This window comes from Nanorana parkeri, unplaced genomic scaffold (assembly GCF_000935625.1).
Source record: "Nanorana parkeri isolate BGI_ZX_2015 unplaced genomic scaffold, ASM93562v1 scaffold304, whole genome shotgun sequence".
NCBI classification, from domain to species: domain Eukaryota; kingdom Metazoa; phylum Chordata; class Amphibia; order Anura; family Dicroglossidae; genus Nanorana; species Nanorana parkeri.
This window is the reverse complement of record NW_017306572.1, coordinates 1,274,172-1,291,040: the sequence shown is the minus strand read 5'-3', so window position 1 is coordinate 1,291,040 and position 16,869 is coordinate 1,274,172. Positions and strand designations below refer to the sequence as shown.

General features: G+C 40.1%; 1 protein-coding gene across 1 annotated transcript in view; it reads right to left on the bottom strand.

Annotated features, from left to right (window-relative positions):
• Positions 1-4,307: 4,307 nt before the first annotated feature.
• Positions 4,308-16,869, bottom strand: part of GOLGA4 (golgin A4) — a 112,860-nt gene continuing 100,298 nt past the window's right edge. The window contains 2 exon segments of the mRNA XM_018557803.1: positions 4,308-4,742; positions 11,093-11,149. Of these exon segments, the coding sequence (XP_018413305.1) occupies positions 11,120-11,149 (30 nt within the window). The 3' untranslated portion in view covers positions 4,308-4,742; positions 11,093-11,119.

Genomic DNA, 16,869 nt, shown 5'->3' with positions numbered 1-16,869 from the left:
TATTGAATGTATTTATCAGTGTATCTTAAATGCAGTTAAAGTGACACTAAACTAGGGAGTTAAATCTTAAAAATAAATACCTTAAGTACCTTAACTATTAGCAAAAATGTATCTTATTTGTGCATCACTTAGCTGTAGAGCCTCAAATCATCTCTGAATTGGTGCTGACACTGTTCTTCCTTCTGGAGGGTGGCTACTTTTGTTCACCATGGTCCCTGTGTGTGTTGTAAATTAGCCACCGCTCCAGTGATGGACTACAATCTCACATTTAGTTTACTAATTTGTATTGAGATTAGAGTCCATCTTGGGAGAAGCTTGGAGTGGTGGCTACCTTACAACACACACAGGAACCATGGGGAACAAAAGTAGCCACCCTCCAGAAGGAAGGACAGTGTCAGCACCAATTCAAAGATGATTTCAAGATCTACACCTGAATGATGCACAAATAAGATACATTTTTGTCAATAGTTAGGGAACTTGAATGCATTTTTGAAATGTAACTCCTGAGTTTAGCTTTACCTCCTGTAGTCCCCTCTGCAGAAGATTAAAACTGGCCATACACTGATAGATTTTCAGACAAACCTACAAAAATCTCCTCAAAGCATTCAATAATGCCTTCAGAAACTTGTAGAATGTCATAGGAAATGTTGTTTAATTTTAATACTGAATTTAGGATGAATAGATTTTCCTGAATTAAAACCACATTTTCTGTTAGAAATGTGTTATGTTCGAGAAAAAATTTCCATCGTACTCCTTCCCTGCTGGGGTTTAGAAGAGGTCAAACTAAAGCTGGCCATACACCTTACAACCTTCGCGCGACTTTCGTTGTGCAATGGTTGAAAGGTCATTACAATTTCAGCTTATCTGACCATGCCTATTGTCTTCTGATTCTAGTACCATCTTCTGATATTACCTATCGGTGTCCTGCACCTGTTTGCTGCTGCCTTGTCGGAACTTTGGTGAACATCTGCTGGCACTGTACTTACATCAGTCCAGTCTGTATCCACAATCACAGGGATACAGATCTTGGCTGCTCTCCCCCCAAACATCATATACCACTGTTTCCGGAGTATATAGCTGTTTAACACACCCACCTACCCAAGTATACAAGTTCATAGGGGATAAAATGCATACAATACAAATCACAAATGGCCAAAAATTGCATTATATTTTATGATTGCAGATCTGCAGCAATAGTATGTATGATAAACCTAGAGTGCCTATCTGTGAATACACAGATATTACACAAAATATAGAATGCTCAGACTTCCTTAGGGGAGAAAAATCTATATACTGTAACTGATTAAATGTAAAACACGTTCAGGAAATAAATAACCAAACCAAATTGAATTTAGTAAATAAAATTTATTCTCCTGCAGTTTTAGGATTAACATTGAGGCCATCACAAAACAGCATTATAATACATTCATTTATTCACTATTTACAATGTACAGCTGTATATTCAATCTTGAAAATATACGTACAAAAGCGGAGGAAAAACCCAGTCAGTTACTCTGATTTAGAACCTTTCATCATAGATGAAAGTTTGAAGAACTGGCCCATAGCAGAAAATCAAACATTGGTAGATGAAAGTGAAAATAAACACAGCAAGAAAAAGAACTATAGATAAATGTGTAAGAACCACAATTCCTCCCTGCTACAGTATTGCACGATTAAATCACACAGAATGAAAACCACAGGTTTAAAATGAACAAAGAAAACATACTTAATTTTCTATCAACTCAAACAATCTAAAATGTGGATGTGTTGTCACTAAATGGGAATGGCTCTTAAGCAGGCTGTACACCTAAGGATGCTTCTGTTGGCAAATACAGAGGCGCTGGTTTTAGAAGGTTCTAAACAAGGGTAGTGTAATTTTAATTGAATCTGCTTCTAAACAGGTATGCCTACTGTATAAAAATGTGCTTTCGCGATAAAGCAAAACAAGCAACACAATAAGCAAAAGCCACAGCAACCAGAGAGCGATTTTAAAGCCCAACTCCAGCCAAAACTTCTTAATTCCTTTTGGAGAGCTCAAAACAGAGTTAGAGCTTCTGTCAGGTTTTATTGCCTGTTTTTCTATTGGAAAGATCACCCCTCCCTTATGTCAAGACAGGAAGTGATGGGAAATCTCTCCAACTAGACACAAACAAATTTTTAATAGACTGAGAAAGGTTAGAATGTTTTCCTGTTGTCTGAGCTTACCTGGCCTGACGGGCATCACGGGCACACGATGAGGTGGAAATATCTCCCCAGCAGGGTCACAGGAAGAAATAAAATGACAGAAAATGTAACTCCTCTTCTATCTGAAACTTTAAGTAAGGCTTTACCTATATAGTAAATATGGGGGGTTACTGGGCATTGCATATCCTTATTGCCCGTTGTAGTGCATTAACACAAAAGAACCCAGTCTGACAGAGCTATGAATACGCAAATTAGCTGATCTTCTAAACCAAACACCATGAATCCTATGTGTACATCCTACTTTAAAGTACACTTGTAACAAACCTAGACTATATAAAATGAGCAGGTGAATAAAAATCGCATACACAGATGCAAGTACAATGATCAGCAGATACAAGCAGCTGAAGTTATGGACAAATGGACCACTACTGTAACAGTCAAGCTTCTGTCACCCCTTCCAAACTCGCAGACCACCCTATTGGCATGACAAGCAGCCTAACTGACCAATAGAAAGGATTGGGAGCTGGCAGGGGATGAGGCCTAGCTGAACTTCTCAAAAAATTGAGTTTTGCATATAACATCAGCTGCCTACATCTCTGGATCTTCTGATCATTTGCACTTAAACTCTGATTATGCATTTTTGCGCTGTGTACTCAATATGAATTGTTCTACGTTTGTCACGAGTTTATTATAAGATTACTGGTAGCCAGTGTGAGCCATACTGTGTCAACCTATAACACTGCATAAATATACATGACAGAAAAAAAAAACAAATCTGCTCCCTTATACTATTAGAAGCCTATGTTTTGTGTCTCTGTTCAGCTCTTTTAAATGCTAGGAATTCTTCCACACATGGCTGTTAGAACCATGATGACCCTTTAAATCAGCATGTTTTCTTCCCATGTAAAGCATAGCCGTTCTCCTGATATTGCACCAAGGTTACAGTTTGAGATCAGTTTAAATGTAAATAGTGCTTAGTATGGTTCTTCTTCAAATAAGTTTACTAGTGTTCACGGTTGCAGTGCTAGACCTCTAGCAAAAACAATAAAAGACGTTTTAGATGGAGTGTAATGGGGGTAGCCGGTGTACAAAATCATGCACATCTTTACAGGCCTGATGTGAAGATAAGAGTGCAATAGCATTCAGAAAATTTAATGCAGACTCTCTTTACTCAACACCAGAATAGTAGGTAAACTATATAACTATTATATAACCATTATTTTATGGGCTATATTATGATGGGTAAGTATTTTATACACAGAGCCTCCACCAAAACATTTTTTTTGGGGGGTGCTTTAAAGAGCTTTTTTCCCTTTGCTAACCTGTTAATGTCTAAAGGTACATCAAATGGCAAGCACTTTGAAGTGCCTGACCACATACTTTGATTGCATTAAACTCTACTAAGTTTTATAAAGATCACCAAAACCACAAAGCAATTATATAAAAATCTTCTTTTGCAGCCCAAGTGACAATACCTTATTTTCCGTAACACATGCTTTCCTTTGGGTTAAGCAAACAGGGACAGTGGGGTGTGCTGTTAGATGTGAGAAGAAAGGTGTTCTTGATGGGTTGCAAGTCAAAGTGGATCTGAACTCAAACCGCAAAGATTTACAAAGTTATAGGCAACATTTAGAAATACTAATTGTGCCTGAGCAGTACCCTTCAAATCTAACTTTTCTTGCGTTACTCTTGAAAAACAGCAGTACAGTTCCAGGTATGTGAGGGTGCCTAGGCACTCCAGAGCCTATAGCTCCCAAGCTGATAATCTGAAGTGTGAAATCTAAAGCACTGCTGCCTTTGACTACTAGCCTTACCAGACTTTGCATGAGATTTCATAATGTCACTACTGTGCTGCTCATTGTTGCTGTGTTAAGAAAGCAAAATACTGGCTCTACCCAGACGGCCACAACCAAAGAGGGAGACAGTGCAGAATAGGGCATCTTAAGTCAGTGATGGTGAAAAGATCAATTGCAATGAGGCAACATGCAATAAGGGTGACTAGTGATATGTCCTCTGCCTGCCTTTTTTGGGCATACCTTCAAGAGTTCAGTTCCTCTTAAAGACCTGCATATAGCATGCTTCTGGGTATAAGATCCCTAACTCAAACAGAAGATGTTTTGCCAAGAATGAAAGTATAAGCACCCAGTTTGAGGTGCCTGTGATTGGGCAAATACAGACATTATCAAGTTAGCAATGGTGACACTTTTTTAAGCATCTGGACAATATTTCATGCAAGCGCTTACTTATTTGTTATGCAAGTCACATTTCAATAAACTATTTCTCATACATAATAAATTATTTTGTCCATTTTAAAACAGTTATTGTACCAATGTACAGAACAGTCCTTTTAGAAGAAGAAAGGTGATAAAAAAAGTGACAAAATGGTCACTATGTAGCGTCAGCTCAACTCAAGGCAGTTAATGGTAAAAGTTTTTTTATTGTTAAACCTATTAGATTTGGCTTTCATTTTATTCCTTCAGTTGTAAGAATCCAATGCTGACAAATCTAGAGGAAGCAGTGTCTTCAAAGCAGCATTAAGTGGAAGGTCTCAACCAAGACTGCAAAAGAAGAAAAAAAAGTTAGATTTGTTAGCAACAAATGTATAAGACAATTCATTTATACATCATTTCCCAACCACAATTCTGATTTAAATAAAATAAATAACAGAAAAAAAAAATGGTTTACACTTGGGTTGAGGTTTGGGTTTCATTATGGTGTTTATTTCCTCCAGACATTACACTGAGTGTATTTCCTAAAACCTTAGTCTCCTATATATTTACAGAACATTATTCTAAGAGTCCAGGTAGTGTTCAGCTAATTAACACTGGAGAGGGATAGTAGCTGTATATGTATTTAAAGCTGGTTTGGATTATGGTAATCTCCCACAAACAATGTTTTTAATATGCTAGACTCAAACACAAATGTATTGTAAATGTATGTGCAAACGTTCAAAAGTGGCTTGCAGAACTCCAGGGGAAAATTTGATTAACCAATGCTACCTCTGTGCTACAAGCGTTAACTGCAGGTGCTAAAAAAATCTATACTTACCTGATCATCCGAGCTGCTTTGTTCTTAGACCTGTCCCTAGAGCCTCTCTCGCCCCCCTGTGCAGGGGTCTAAGAATCCTTGTGTCATAACATTCTATACAATTGTAGTGACATAAGGAGACTGTTCAGTGGAGGAGACATGCTTCATTGACTGGAGAAGGAGTCAGCTTGGCGGTTCGGATGAGTATAACTTTTTTTTTAGCACCTAGAAAAACAAGCAGTTACCCCTTGCAGTGTGGGGGTAGCCGCACTGCAAGAGTGAATACAAATTTTCCATGGAGTTCTTCTTTGCCTGTTTTTACTGGCGAGTATAACTCCTGCTTGGGCATTGTACAGAATGTGTGCAAAACACCTCATCGCAAAAAGTAGGAGTGATGTTGACTTTCTTTCATTTGTAAAATCCTTTCATAACCCTTATGTTTTAACATGTTTTCTTAAATCCTCGGAGTGCTGTAATAGGGCTGTACAGTACTTTTCAACAGAATTCAGAAGAATAACTAGTAGACATTGTATATATGTGGTATTGTAAGTCAAACCCACACCTTCTACTAGTCTAGAACTCATACATTCAGTTACCTCTCTTCAAGATGTCCTTATCCTAGAGGTACACATAGCTTTTGCATCCCCGACCTTGGTTATACAGCGAGTAAAATAATTATTTGATCCCCTGCAGATTTTGTAAGTTTGCCCACTTACAAAGAAATGAAAGGTCTATAAATTTTAATCATATGTGTATTTTAAATGATAGAGACAGAACCTCACCACCATGGGCAAGACCAAAGAGCTGTCAAAAGGACATTAGGGACAAGATTGTAGACCTGCACAAGGCTGGAATGGGCTACAAGACTGTCAGCAAGAAGCTTGGTGAGAAGGAAACAACTGTTGGAGCGATTCGCAAATGGAAGAAATATAAGATAACCATCAATCGCCCTCGGTCTGGAGCTCCATGCAAGATTTTGAGGGAAAGTAGTGTGAATTTTGGGGGGAAGTAGTGTGAAAATTTGTAGGAAAAAGGCCCTTACTGTGATTATTTTGTACTAATTTGTGACATTGTGCATTTCATTTTACAAACAAAATAATGTAATTACAGTTGTTTCCGGTTTGCTTTATAGAAAGCACCATTAGCAGTCTTTACTCACATTCACTGCAATACCTCACTATCAGGTAATGGAGGGGAGGCTCAGATGACACTCCTGCCTCTCCATCATGAATAGCTGGGTGCCTCTGTGGACCAATGCCCAGGCTGAAGCACTGTTATGCATACAATTCTGAGGTGTCTCTAGTGTAAACATGTGTTACTTAGGCATAGGTTCACTTTATAAAAGATAGAGCTTTGTGCCATCACATATCTGTGAGTTATATGAAAAACATACTGGGTTTGCTTTTGTGCAACCTGAATCCTGGATTTAAAGTTAGAACAATGCCTCCATCATTTATAATGTTTTGGGGGTTTTTGGGGGGTTTTTTAAGCAAAGGGTCCACAATAAAGGAACACAATCTTAATTCAAAAAACATGCACTGTACATCAACAAACATCTATGAATATAAATGCAATACAATTTTGTAAGACTAATTTAGCACCCTGGCTACAAATAATTTTAAAATATCTTCATCCAAGAATATAGGCTGTGAACTTGCCAGGATGTGTTTCAAGCATCCTAAACTGTGCATACTTTACTTTCAGTAATGTCAAAAGCATGGTCTGAGGGGACAGAATTGAATTGCATGCTGCTCAATCATTGGCAAATCATGCTTCAGGGATCAGCATTAGAACTACTGTAAAACGTAACATGACCAAAACTTAAATCCATATTTAAAGAAATACAAAAGGCTGCCACTGCTGACCTTTTTTGAAAACACCAGTTACCTTGCTGCCAAACTCATCTAACGGCTTCACTTTAAGTTATCAAAAGTAGCACAAGAATATAGAAAGAGTTTTACTTGCATTTGCTGCATACCTGTACTGGCTCAGTAATCCAGAATGTACTGAAGACAAAGGACTGGCAGTCAGCTTGTATTTTCAGATAGCCAGCAAAGCTCTCTCAGCATAGGTTATCCTTAGAAATTTGTGTGGATAATGTTGTGATCACCTCAGTTTCTTAAGCTTGTTGTCTTGTGGCCATTTGTGACTCTGCTTTTAGGCTTGACATTCACTAGCGCACTACTGAATACCTTTTATTTAGCTATTTCAATTTCTCCCATTGGATCAGGTAGTTTCTTATTTTGCAGATGTGCAACTTTTGCACCTATAACATTTTACATATATAGTCTCGCCGAACATAATTTACATCTATTTTTCCCAGCTATAGAGGGATTTAGTTTGTTGCAGAATGTGATGCATACATATTTACCCATTAGTTCTGCTCTAGGCTGATTGCTGGATGGGCGCTGAAAGTAAAAACCGTTTAAAACCAATACAAGGAGAAACTGCTAGCCCAGTACCATTTTAAAACAGCAACTAAGACATAAAAAGAACATGTCAGAAGGAGAGGATGTTTCCTGATGGAGAAATGGAGTGGTAGGGGTGTGCAGAAAATGTGGGCATAAGCATATGGAAATTTGGTGTCCACCAGAATTTGTCATTTGATCTGAATATGCAAAGTGACAGAGTCTCTTTAAGTCACTTACAAGCATGTGCCTTGTCAGGTGATGTGGAGCGGACAATAATGTTTCCATGTTCATTCACTGGCCACTAGTGATAACTCAAATGTGCCTGGGTTTAACTTGTGGAAGGTTTTGCAAACTATTTAAACAGACTGCAAACTGCAAACTTTAATGTTAACTCAACTGAAGTCAATAAGAGGCTAATAATGAAAATTAATTCTCAAAGCCAACAGGCAAAGAAACATAAAACAAAGGGGGTGGGTAGCTAGAAACGGCATGAGTGATGTCTCAGGACTACCTCCTAGCACGAAGGATCGGGTAGAGCTACGGTAGCTCTGTCCAGCCTCTTCCCCGCAGCAGAAGATCACTGCTATAATAATCTACTGATGTCTAATTGGCAGGGAAAGAAAATTTTAGCGCTGGTACTGATTAACATTTTCGTGTTCGATTAATCAAATTTTTTATTGAATCATTTAATTATAACGCACATACAGATCCAACTACATTGGCCTATACACATACAGCACAGCAATTAAGTAATAAAATGAACTAGGATCACACTAATCCAGCACGTTATTAATCTCACGTGCCCCACTCAATATGGCCGCCGCTTGAGTGGGGCAACTCAGAATAATAACGTGCTGGATTAGTGTGATCCTAGTTCATTCTATTACTTAATTGCTGTGCTGTATGTGTATAGGCCAATGCCTTGGCTGGCGCTCGTGCAGAAAGTTTCTTGGGAAAACTCACCGTCCCAAGTGGCTCCGTCGGCTAACGAAGGGAAGGGGGGGAGGAATCCGGTGACGTCACGGACATCGACGTCACGGAGCGACGTTAGCCGACGGAGCCACTTGGGGACATGGACGTCACCGGACTCCTCACCTCTTCGTTAGCCGACGGAGCCACTTGGGGAAGGGGGGAGTCCGGTGACATCACCGGATCTCCGACGGGACTCCCGGAAGCCGGCGGAGAGGTGAGTGTATTCATTAGCGATCAAAATAATTTTAATCGATCAAAAAGTTTAACGATTAATCGAGAAATTAATCGTTAATTTCCTCAGCCCTAGAAAATTTATATGGATTTTATATGCTAAGATTTCAGTACGGATTTAGCACTTTCCTTTGTGTGTGTTAACATTGTGACAGCTAGATATTCAAATATATGTTAAGATCTGATTGTTTAAATACATATTTAGGAGGTAAAAACAGTGATTATACAATTTTCTATTATCACATTTAATTACAGTGTTTCCCTTTATAGTATTATAAGCCTCCATTTTTCTTCTTAGTTGTGTTTATTAATGAATTAACATATTTTTGGCACAGAAATAATGTTTTCACTTTGAGGGCACAGTGTATACTTATTCATGTTTTAACCTATTTAGTTTGCTGACCAACAAACAGCCAGAGTTTAGGTCGTACCCTCCATCGCCCTGAACCAATTACATTTTACATTTTAGTTCTAACATACAAATCACCTAACGGTATTTTATCAGATAACCTGTCCTAAATAAAAACACTACAATTTTTCGCCTCACAGAAATGACTCAACTTTTCATTTTACCTGCACTGCACACCTCAGGTCACAAGACACTTGCAAAACATCAGCCCTCCGAACATGCTGTTAAAAGCTAATTTCTTAAGAATAATTTATGCTCTGATTTCACAGCTACTAGATGTTTTTACTACCAAAATTTTTAGCCAAGAAACTACAAATGTTGTGTGCTGGGTACCCTACAATTCCCCTAACCATTTGTTTGTTTTCTTTCACTCTTACTTTGTAAGCGAGAAGGACTCGTATCTCAAAGTCTATATTGCCTTGTCCAGTGGCGTAACAATGGCCATAGTAACCCATATGGCTGCTATGGGAAGGGGCCCCATTAGGGGGGGCTGGTTAGAAAAATTAAAATGTGAGGTATCCAGTGTAGAAGTTCTTCAAGCCCATTTCCATCTTTGTAAGCAATTGGCATTTATTGTGGTAATGTAGAGGTGCAGTGATGTATATGTGTGTACCATTTTATGACTCGCTTTGCTGGATTTCTTATTTTTTAAAGGATTTTTTAGTAGGCCTACAAATTGAAAATGTTCTGAAACTGGGGTCGGACTGTCTTGTAATGTAGCTGCCACCCTTCCTATGAGTCATTGTAACAACATCAGTGCACACCAATTCTGCCTTTCCAGGTACAAATACACTGAATAGGGGGAGAGAGCTCAGCAAGAGAGTGTTAATTTACACATACTGCTTGCAGAGCACAGAGGCGGCCACTTCAAAAAGGAGCCATGAGGAGATGGAGGACAAAAAAAGTAAGCTTCCGTGTTCATATACAGCAACTGCATATGCCTGCTTCATGTACGTATGTTACGCTGGCATATGTTTCTTTCAAAATACCTCTGCAAAGGTGCAAATGGGCTTGTCTAGCCACAGATCCCCCTCTGTACATTAAGAAGCATTTGCTTATCTATCTTAGCAGAGTAGATTTATAGCCCTCTGAACTCCTGCAACAGACTGATAATAACCCTGTATGCCTAATGCAGTCACAAATTTCAGAGTTTCACCTCTGTTAAAACCTTGTAGGAGGGCTGAGATTTGTGGTTCTACAAAAAAAGTTTAATGAAGCTAGAGTATAAAGACGTTGGTATTACTGTTGAAAAGTTAGTGCGTGCAAGAGCATTAATTATTTTATCATAATATAACATATCATTATGATTATTATTAGTGCTATGCATACTTTTACCCCCCCAGCACTGGTCCCTAGTAGTGTACAGACTATGCTTGCAGTCAAGGACACATATTGTCAACATTTCACACTGATAGCTGCTACAGAGAGTTATCCAAGGGGGCCCAAGATTTGTAGTTACACCCCTGACTTTGTCACTGCGTTATTACAGTTGTATTGTAATGTAGCCCTTACATTGTCCTGTTTGTACTTTGTGCATTGCTGTGCAAAACCAGGATTCCCCAAAAAAATAACATATTAAGACTTTCTTTCATTTGTAAAAAAAAAAAAAAACAACACAGAAAAAAAGAAAAGGAGCACAGAATGCATGACACTGCATACACAAGGCAATGTTTGGCAGGCTACTATGGAACAGAGAAGAGATAAGCAATCACGAAAAAAAAGTATTAATCAAAATAGCAAAGGACGTTCTAAAAAAAAGATGAGTTGTTGGTCAAAGGCACATAGTAAGCCAAGCAAAGTACAAAGAAGGCTCAATGTAACGGAGGAGAACTATAACAAAATACAATTCTTCACTCACCAGCGTGCTAACTAAGCTTGGATTGACTCAGAAGATACCGCTGCGAGGAGGTGTAAACTACAAAGCCAGGGAGAAAAGAGCTTAGTGTGGTTAACAGAGACACAGAAAGTTAGTAATCTTGCTTGATTACACATAGTCTATAGAGATTGATATAAGCAGGTTATTAAATGATCATTAATAAGCATTAAAAACTAGAAATGGTAAATGAGTGCTATAATGACATGTAGCCGTTTCTCTACATTACACCTCAGTGAGCTTATTTGTCTTTATTATGAAAATATCTAGTATAAAAATGGATGTAAAGATTTCTATTTATACAGGCAATGGTATAGCCAATAGTAGTTAGTCACATTCAACTACTGAGAGACATACAGTAAGCTTGTACATTCAAAACATCCAACACACAAATACACATGAAGCAACCTGGTATACACAGTCCAGTGTAGTGAAAAATGTGAAGACTTGTACACGGGAAAGACATAACAAACAACTAGCCCAACAACGAAAGGGGAACTGGGCAGGTTAGGAAAGTGAGGTGCACATTTGTATGGTTCATAAGGGCGTGAATGCAGCCATCTATGTCAAACTAGAACAACCATAATTTTAATTATTAACAATGATCACAAACTTCATGAATCCATAGTGACTGGATTATGTAATTCGAAAAGGGTGGTTTTACAAACTTACACCCCCTCCATCATGTTCTAGGACAACCAATATCTGCCTTGACACACTTCTCGCAAATGATCTCTGAACGCACTGTTCTCCGTACACTGCATATGGAAGCCTAAGGCCTGTTCAAACACCTTTGCTGTCTGCAGTTAACAAGATAAAACGTCTCCAATTCGCACAGGAACACAAGGATTGGACAGTGGAGCATTGGAAAAAAAGTCATGTGGTCCGATTAATCACGTTTCCAGTTGCATCATGCAGATGGCAGAGTGACAATTTGGTGGGAACAGCATAAAAGCATGCACCCCACGAGTACATGCATGAGTACAACCCTTCAAGCTGGTGGGGGCAGTGTTATAGTTTAGGGCATGTTTTTCTGGCATGATTTGGGCCCTTTAATTTGTGTGGAACAACGTCTGAATAGCACAACATACCAAAGTATCGTTGCTGATCAAGTTCATCCTATCATGTTGATGGCGTATCCCAATGGAGATGGCTTCTTCCAACAAGACAATGCGCCATGCCACAGTGCTCGTATTGTGCAGGAGTGGTTTCAAGAACATGAGGGAGAATTTGCCTTGCTTAGGTGGCCCCCACAATGATCAAATCTCAATCCAATTGAGCATTTGTGGGACGAAGTTGAAAGAGCCGTTAGGCGTCTGGTTCCACAACCATCAACCATTATTTTTTTTTTACTATATAATGAAAAAAGTACCATAAAATAAAAAAAATAAAAAAAAGTTTCCCTGCGTTATGTTATAAAACATTTATTCTTGGGTAACGGGAGGACACAAACTAGCGTGAGTGAAAAGCACTCACCTCATAGTTCTCCTTTAGGCTAGATTCCCACCTAGGTGATCGAAATATGCACGTATGACGTGCGTTTTTTACACCGATTTGCGGTCCACGAAACACGCATCAAACGCGTGTTTACTAGGGCTATCCGGCTGCTATTAGATGGGGGGCTAAGAAGCCCCCTATGGGATAGCCAATTTACATGACAGGTCCTCTTTATGGAGACATCAGGGGTCTCGAAGACCCCTAATGTCACCTAGGGATCCCCAGAGAAGCTGATGAAGCAGAGATGGGCTTCATCAGCTTCTCTAGCTGGAGAGTGACACTGAATGCAGGAAGTGATGTAATATACATCACTTCCTGCATTCAGGGGCTGGCCGCATCGGACACAGCGGATCTCGGGACCGGCAACGGCAGTGACAGCTTCTGATACAAGCGATCGAGCATCTATAGAGACGCCGGATCGCTTGACTGTAAAGCTGCTCGTCGGGCTCCGCCGTACTCTGGATTTTTCAAGCCTTGTATGTTTAGTATATTAGCCTGAATTTGTGGGAGGAGTCTGCACCTCCGGGAGTGCTTGGGACGGGAAGTCTTCCGAGCAACCCTCCCACCCGTCCTTGGGTTTCACAGTTGGGACTTCACTCCACTCTTCACTCTGAGTATGCCCCTTTATTGGTATTACTGTCCACCAGGACCATGGCACACCTCAGGTCCTTGTCATTCATAATCATGTGTCATGTGATGTGTATTAAATCTCTAAATCACCCAAGATTCTCAGACCATTCCAAAAACGAAAAGTCCTAAGGTTTTTTACTTTAACCTGGTAAACATGAAATACTACCTAGAAATATTTCATATTCACTATTACTAAACAGCACATGAAACTCAAGGTACCTTTTCACATGTTCACCAGGATAACTTTATTGTGAACTTAATGTTTACGGTTTTATCTGCCAAAGAGTTTTGTATTTTAGTCAGCATTTTTTTGTTTTACACACACCTCTACTTGTCAGTGGGGTCACTCTGCTGCTTCCTGGGTCAGCTCATTGGAAACATTTTTTTTGCTGATTCACTTTCCAGTAGGGAGGATGGAGACAGAAAAGTGACATAGGAAGCTGAATTGCTAAACCATATATCAATGCTTAACCCAAAACTACACGTATCACTTGTTTGACTGTACAGTGAGAGAAATAATATTACATAAACAGCTTGATGAATCATATAATAACATAAACCTCCTTCTCTCCATGTCTGTAAGGCTGCATAGGGCGTTTCCAATCAATAGAGAGTGCAATGAGGAGAGAAGCTACTACTATGCAACCCAAAACAAAAATACAGAATACTCTGCAAAGCCATTGCATGGGTGCAACCCATAAAATAAGATTTTTGTACTTAACATAAAATTATTTTTATGAAGCCCATAGAGGGACTTATAAATGTAGGAAGTCTGAAACAGTCAGGATATACTGCTGCCTACAGGAGGATTGCACACGGGCAAACAAAAAACGTTTTTGGCCAGCCCTTGTATAGCTTTGCCTGTAACAGTCGCACCTCAAATTATATGGGTAAGTAGTATATAAAGTAGTATATAAAGCCAATAAACACAATAGCGGGACCTACGGCCCTCAACAGACTTCAAGGAAAAGATATTATGGTAAGAAAAACAGGTATTCTGAAACAGTCAGGCATCCAAATCGGGGTTGGGCAATTGCCAATACCAGATCTAAGATAGGACCAGGAGAAATCTGCAACAACTGGAAGGCCAATGCCCAAATCTGAACCAGAAGATGTGACGTTCTCTATGGGTCAGGGGAACTGTTAACCCAGGAGGGTGGATCAACCAGCTGCCCAGACTAAGACAAAAATCCCCACCAAAGGGAAAGACTACCTCAAAGAACACTGATTCCACACCAGCAGAAGCTGCGAGTCAAAGCAACTACCAAAAGGTGGAGCAATACAACTACCCAATAAAGGAAGAACAGACCAGCAACAACAATGGCCAACAAAGTGAAAACGTCTTTTTTTTTCCTTAAAAATGTAAGAATGACAAAAGGGGGAAAAAGGGTGCAAGAAGTACCCCTATCAAAATAAACAGGAGTGGGGAGACAACCACCCCATACTGGTGCAGAAATACCAAAAAACAGTAGGACGAGCAGACCTGTCCACACCCAGTTGTGACACTAGAACCTTACAAAATGTCATGCATTCCTTAGCCAGAGAGCCAAGCATGATCACCTGATTATGGACAGGATTAAAGAAGATATTTTGAGGAACTTCCTAATCAAGATGCAAATCAGCCACAGTAGGAAGGTCTGACTCCAAATATTCCAAACCCATCAAGACCCCCGGACACGCACTCCCACAGAGAAGGTCTGCAGCTGGGTTGCATCATGAGCTGTCTGATCACAAACCAGGGAACAACAAGCTCTCTAGCAATGGTTTCTTTGTGGCCTGCATGAGCTAAAGCACACCCAAATACACACTTGTCTCTCCAGGATGGAGACTACAGGATGGAGTGACCCAGAAGACAAAAATGGTGCCTCTAAAAAGGAACCGTGCGAATGAGATTACCATCCTCGACATCAAGAGTAGTATACTGACTATGCTTGCAGTCAATGACACATTGTCAACACTTGACACTGATAGCTACTACAGAGAGAGTAATCATCCTCGACATCAAGCGTAGGGTCACTCATGATGTCACATGGAGAATTGCCAAGCCTTCCCATATGTGAGCAGCGAAGTGATGTCTAGCAGGGTCCAAGTCAACTGACCTATTTACAGTAGGACCTCCCAGAAAAGCAGGCATTGACTGCTCCAGGAACCCAGGCTCAATTTCCAGACACGAGGACAGCCTTGAGACCAGAAATTCTCCCACGATGGGTGGGTACCGACCTATAGATCCTAAGAGAGCGAGGGTTCATATTAGGAGGCCACCTGCACATCTGGCCTACAGTGCAGAATCCCACATACCAAGTGAGAGCCAATGAAAGACTGAAGTTCAACAAAAGAAAAAGGTGATATATAAAAAGGTAAGCCCCAATACCCTACTATTCCCTAATTGCGAAGGAGTGGGAAATACTGTGACCATTCAGGAACATTTCACTAACCCAGAGGGTGCAGACCTAAGATGGTCAGCCTTGTTGGTTGGTGATGAACAGTTACAAACACTCACTGCTAAGGCAGAAGATATAGGAGGCATGAGGCTCCTCTAAATATTAGGTAGGAGCATACTGTGGCTGCCTAAACACATTCCTAATGACAATGTCAAGAGCTAGTCCAAAAAGACAACATGCCTTGAAGGAAAAGCAAATCAACTGCTCTTTGGAGTTCTCATTCATGTCCCATACATTTTGCCAGAGTGTCAAATGAATATGTGCAGACAACAGTCCTATGCAGGACACAAGTTCATAGGCTTGTAAAAACTGTCATAAGCTAACATGTAAGACTTCAGACATCTGTTCCAACTGTACCATAACACGAGGACCTACCCTAGCAGTGAAATAATTATCTCTAAGCAGTTTAATTAATTTTGACATGGTTTAACAGATCACAGTTACCACCAGCACAGGATGGAGGACCAAACCAGTTAATTCAGACTGGGATCAAACAGGGAATATAACTTAATAACACTGAAGTCCCCAAAGGTAACTATGACCCTTCTAGTGGCATCTATGGTACCATGGATAACTGGCCCATCAACATTGGACATGGACTACCTATTACTGAATTTTTTCTCTAAAGAAAAATGCTCCGGCACAGCCTCAGGTGGGGCACAGGACATATTAGGATGTTTTTAGTCTTCATGGAAGAAGACCTTAAACAGCAGGTTTAGTGGAAAGGTCTTTGCAGCCTTAAGAGCTTTAACAGACCCAGCTTGCTATCGCCAACCCCCTCCCCCGATGTCCATGGTGCTAAAATAGACTTTGCAGATAAAGACCCTATAACAATAGTTATAGGCTCCAGACTACAGGCATCCGTTCCATCTCAGGATACTGAGTAAACAAGCCCAGTGCCATCAGGGAAGTATGGGCGGAAATCTCCTAAAGCAGCAGGAACCTGTGTGTCTTTGAGAAGACATGCTGTGCCATGTGGTTGCCAGCAACTAGGCCCAATGTGAGGCAAAGCCTAAAGTACTATTACGCCCCAGCAGCTGGTGCTGATGAGCATTTAAGGAAACCAGTGGTGACTAAGCCATTATAGACAGGCAGTGAAACAGAACCGGACATCCATATGCATGTGCATTGAACCAAGTCCACCGAATAGGAGAATATGCAGTATTCACAAAAGAGGTTTCTCATGTACATTTG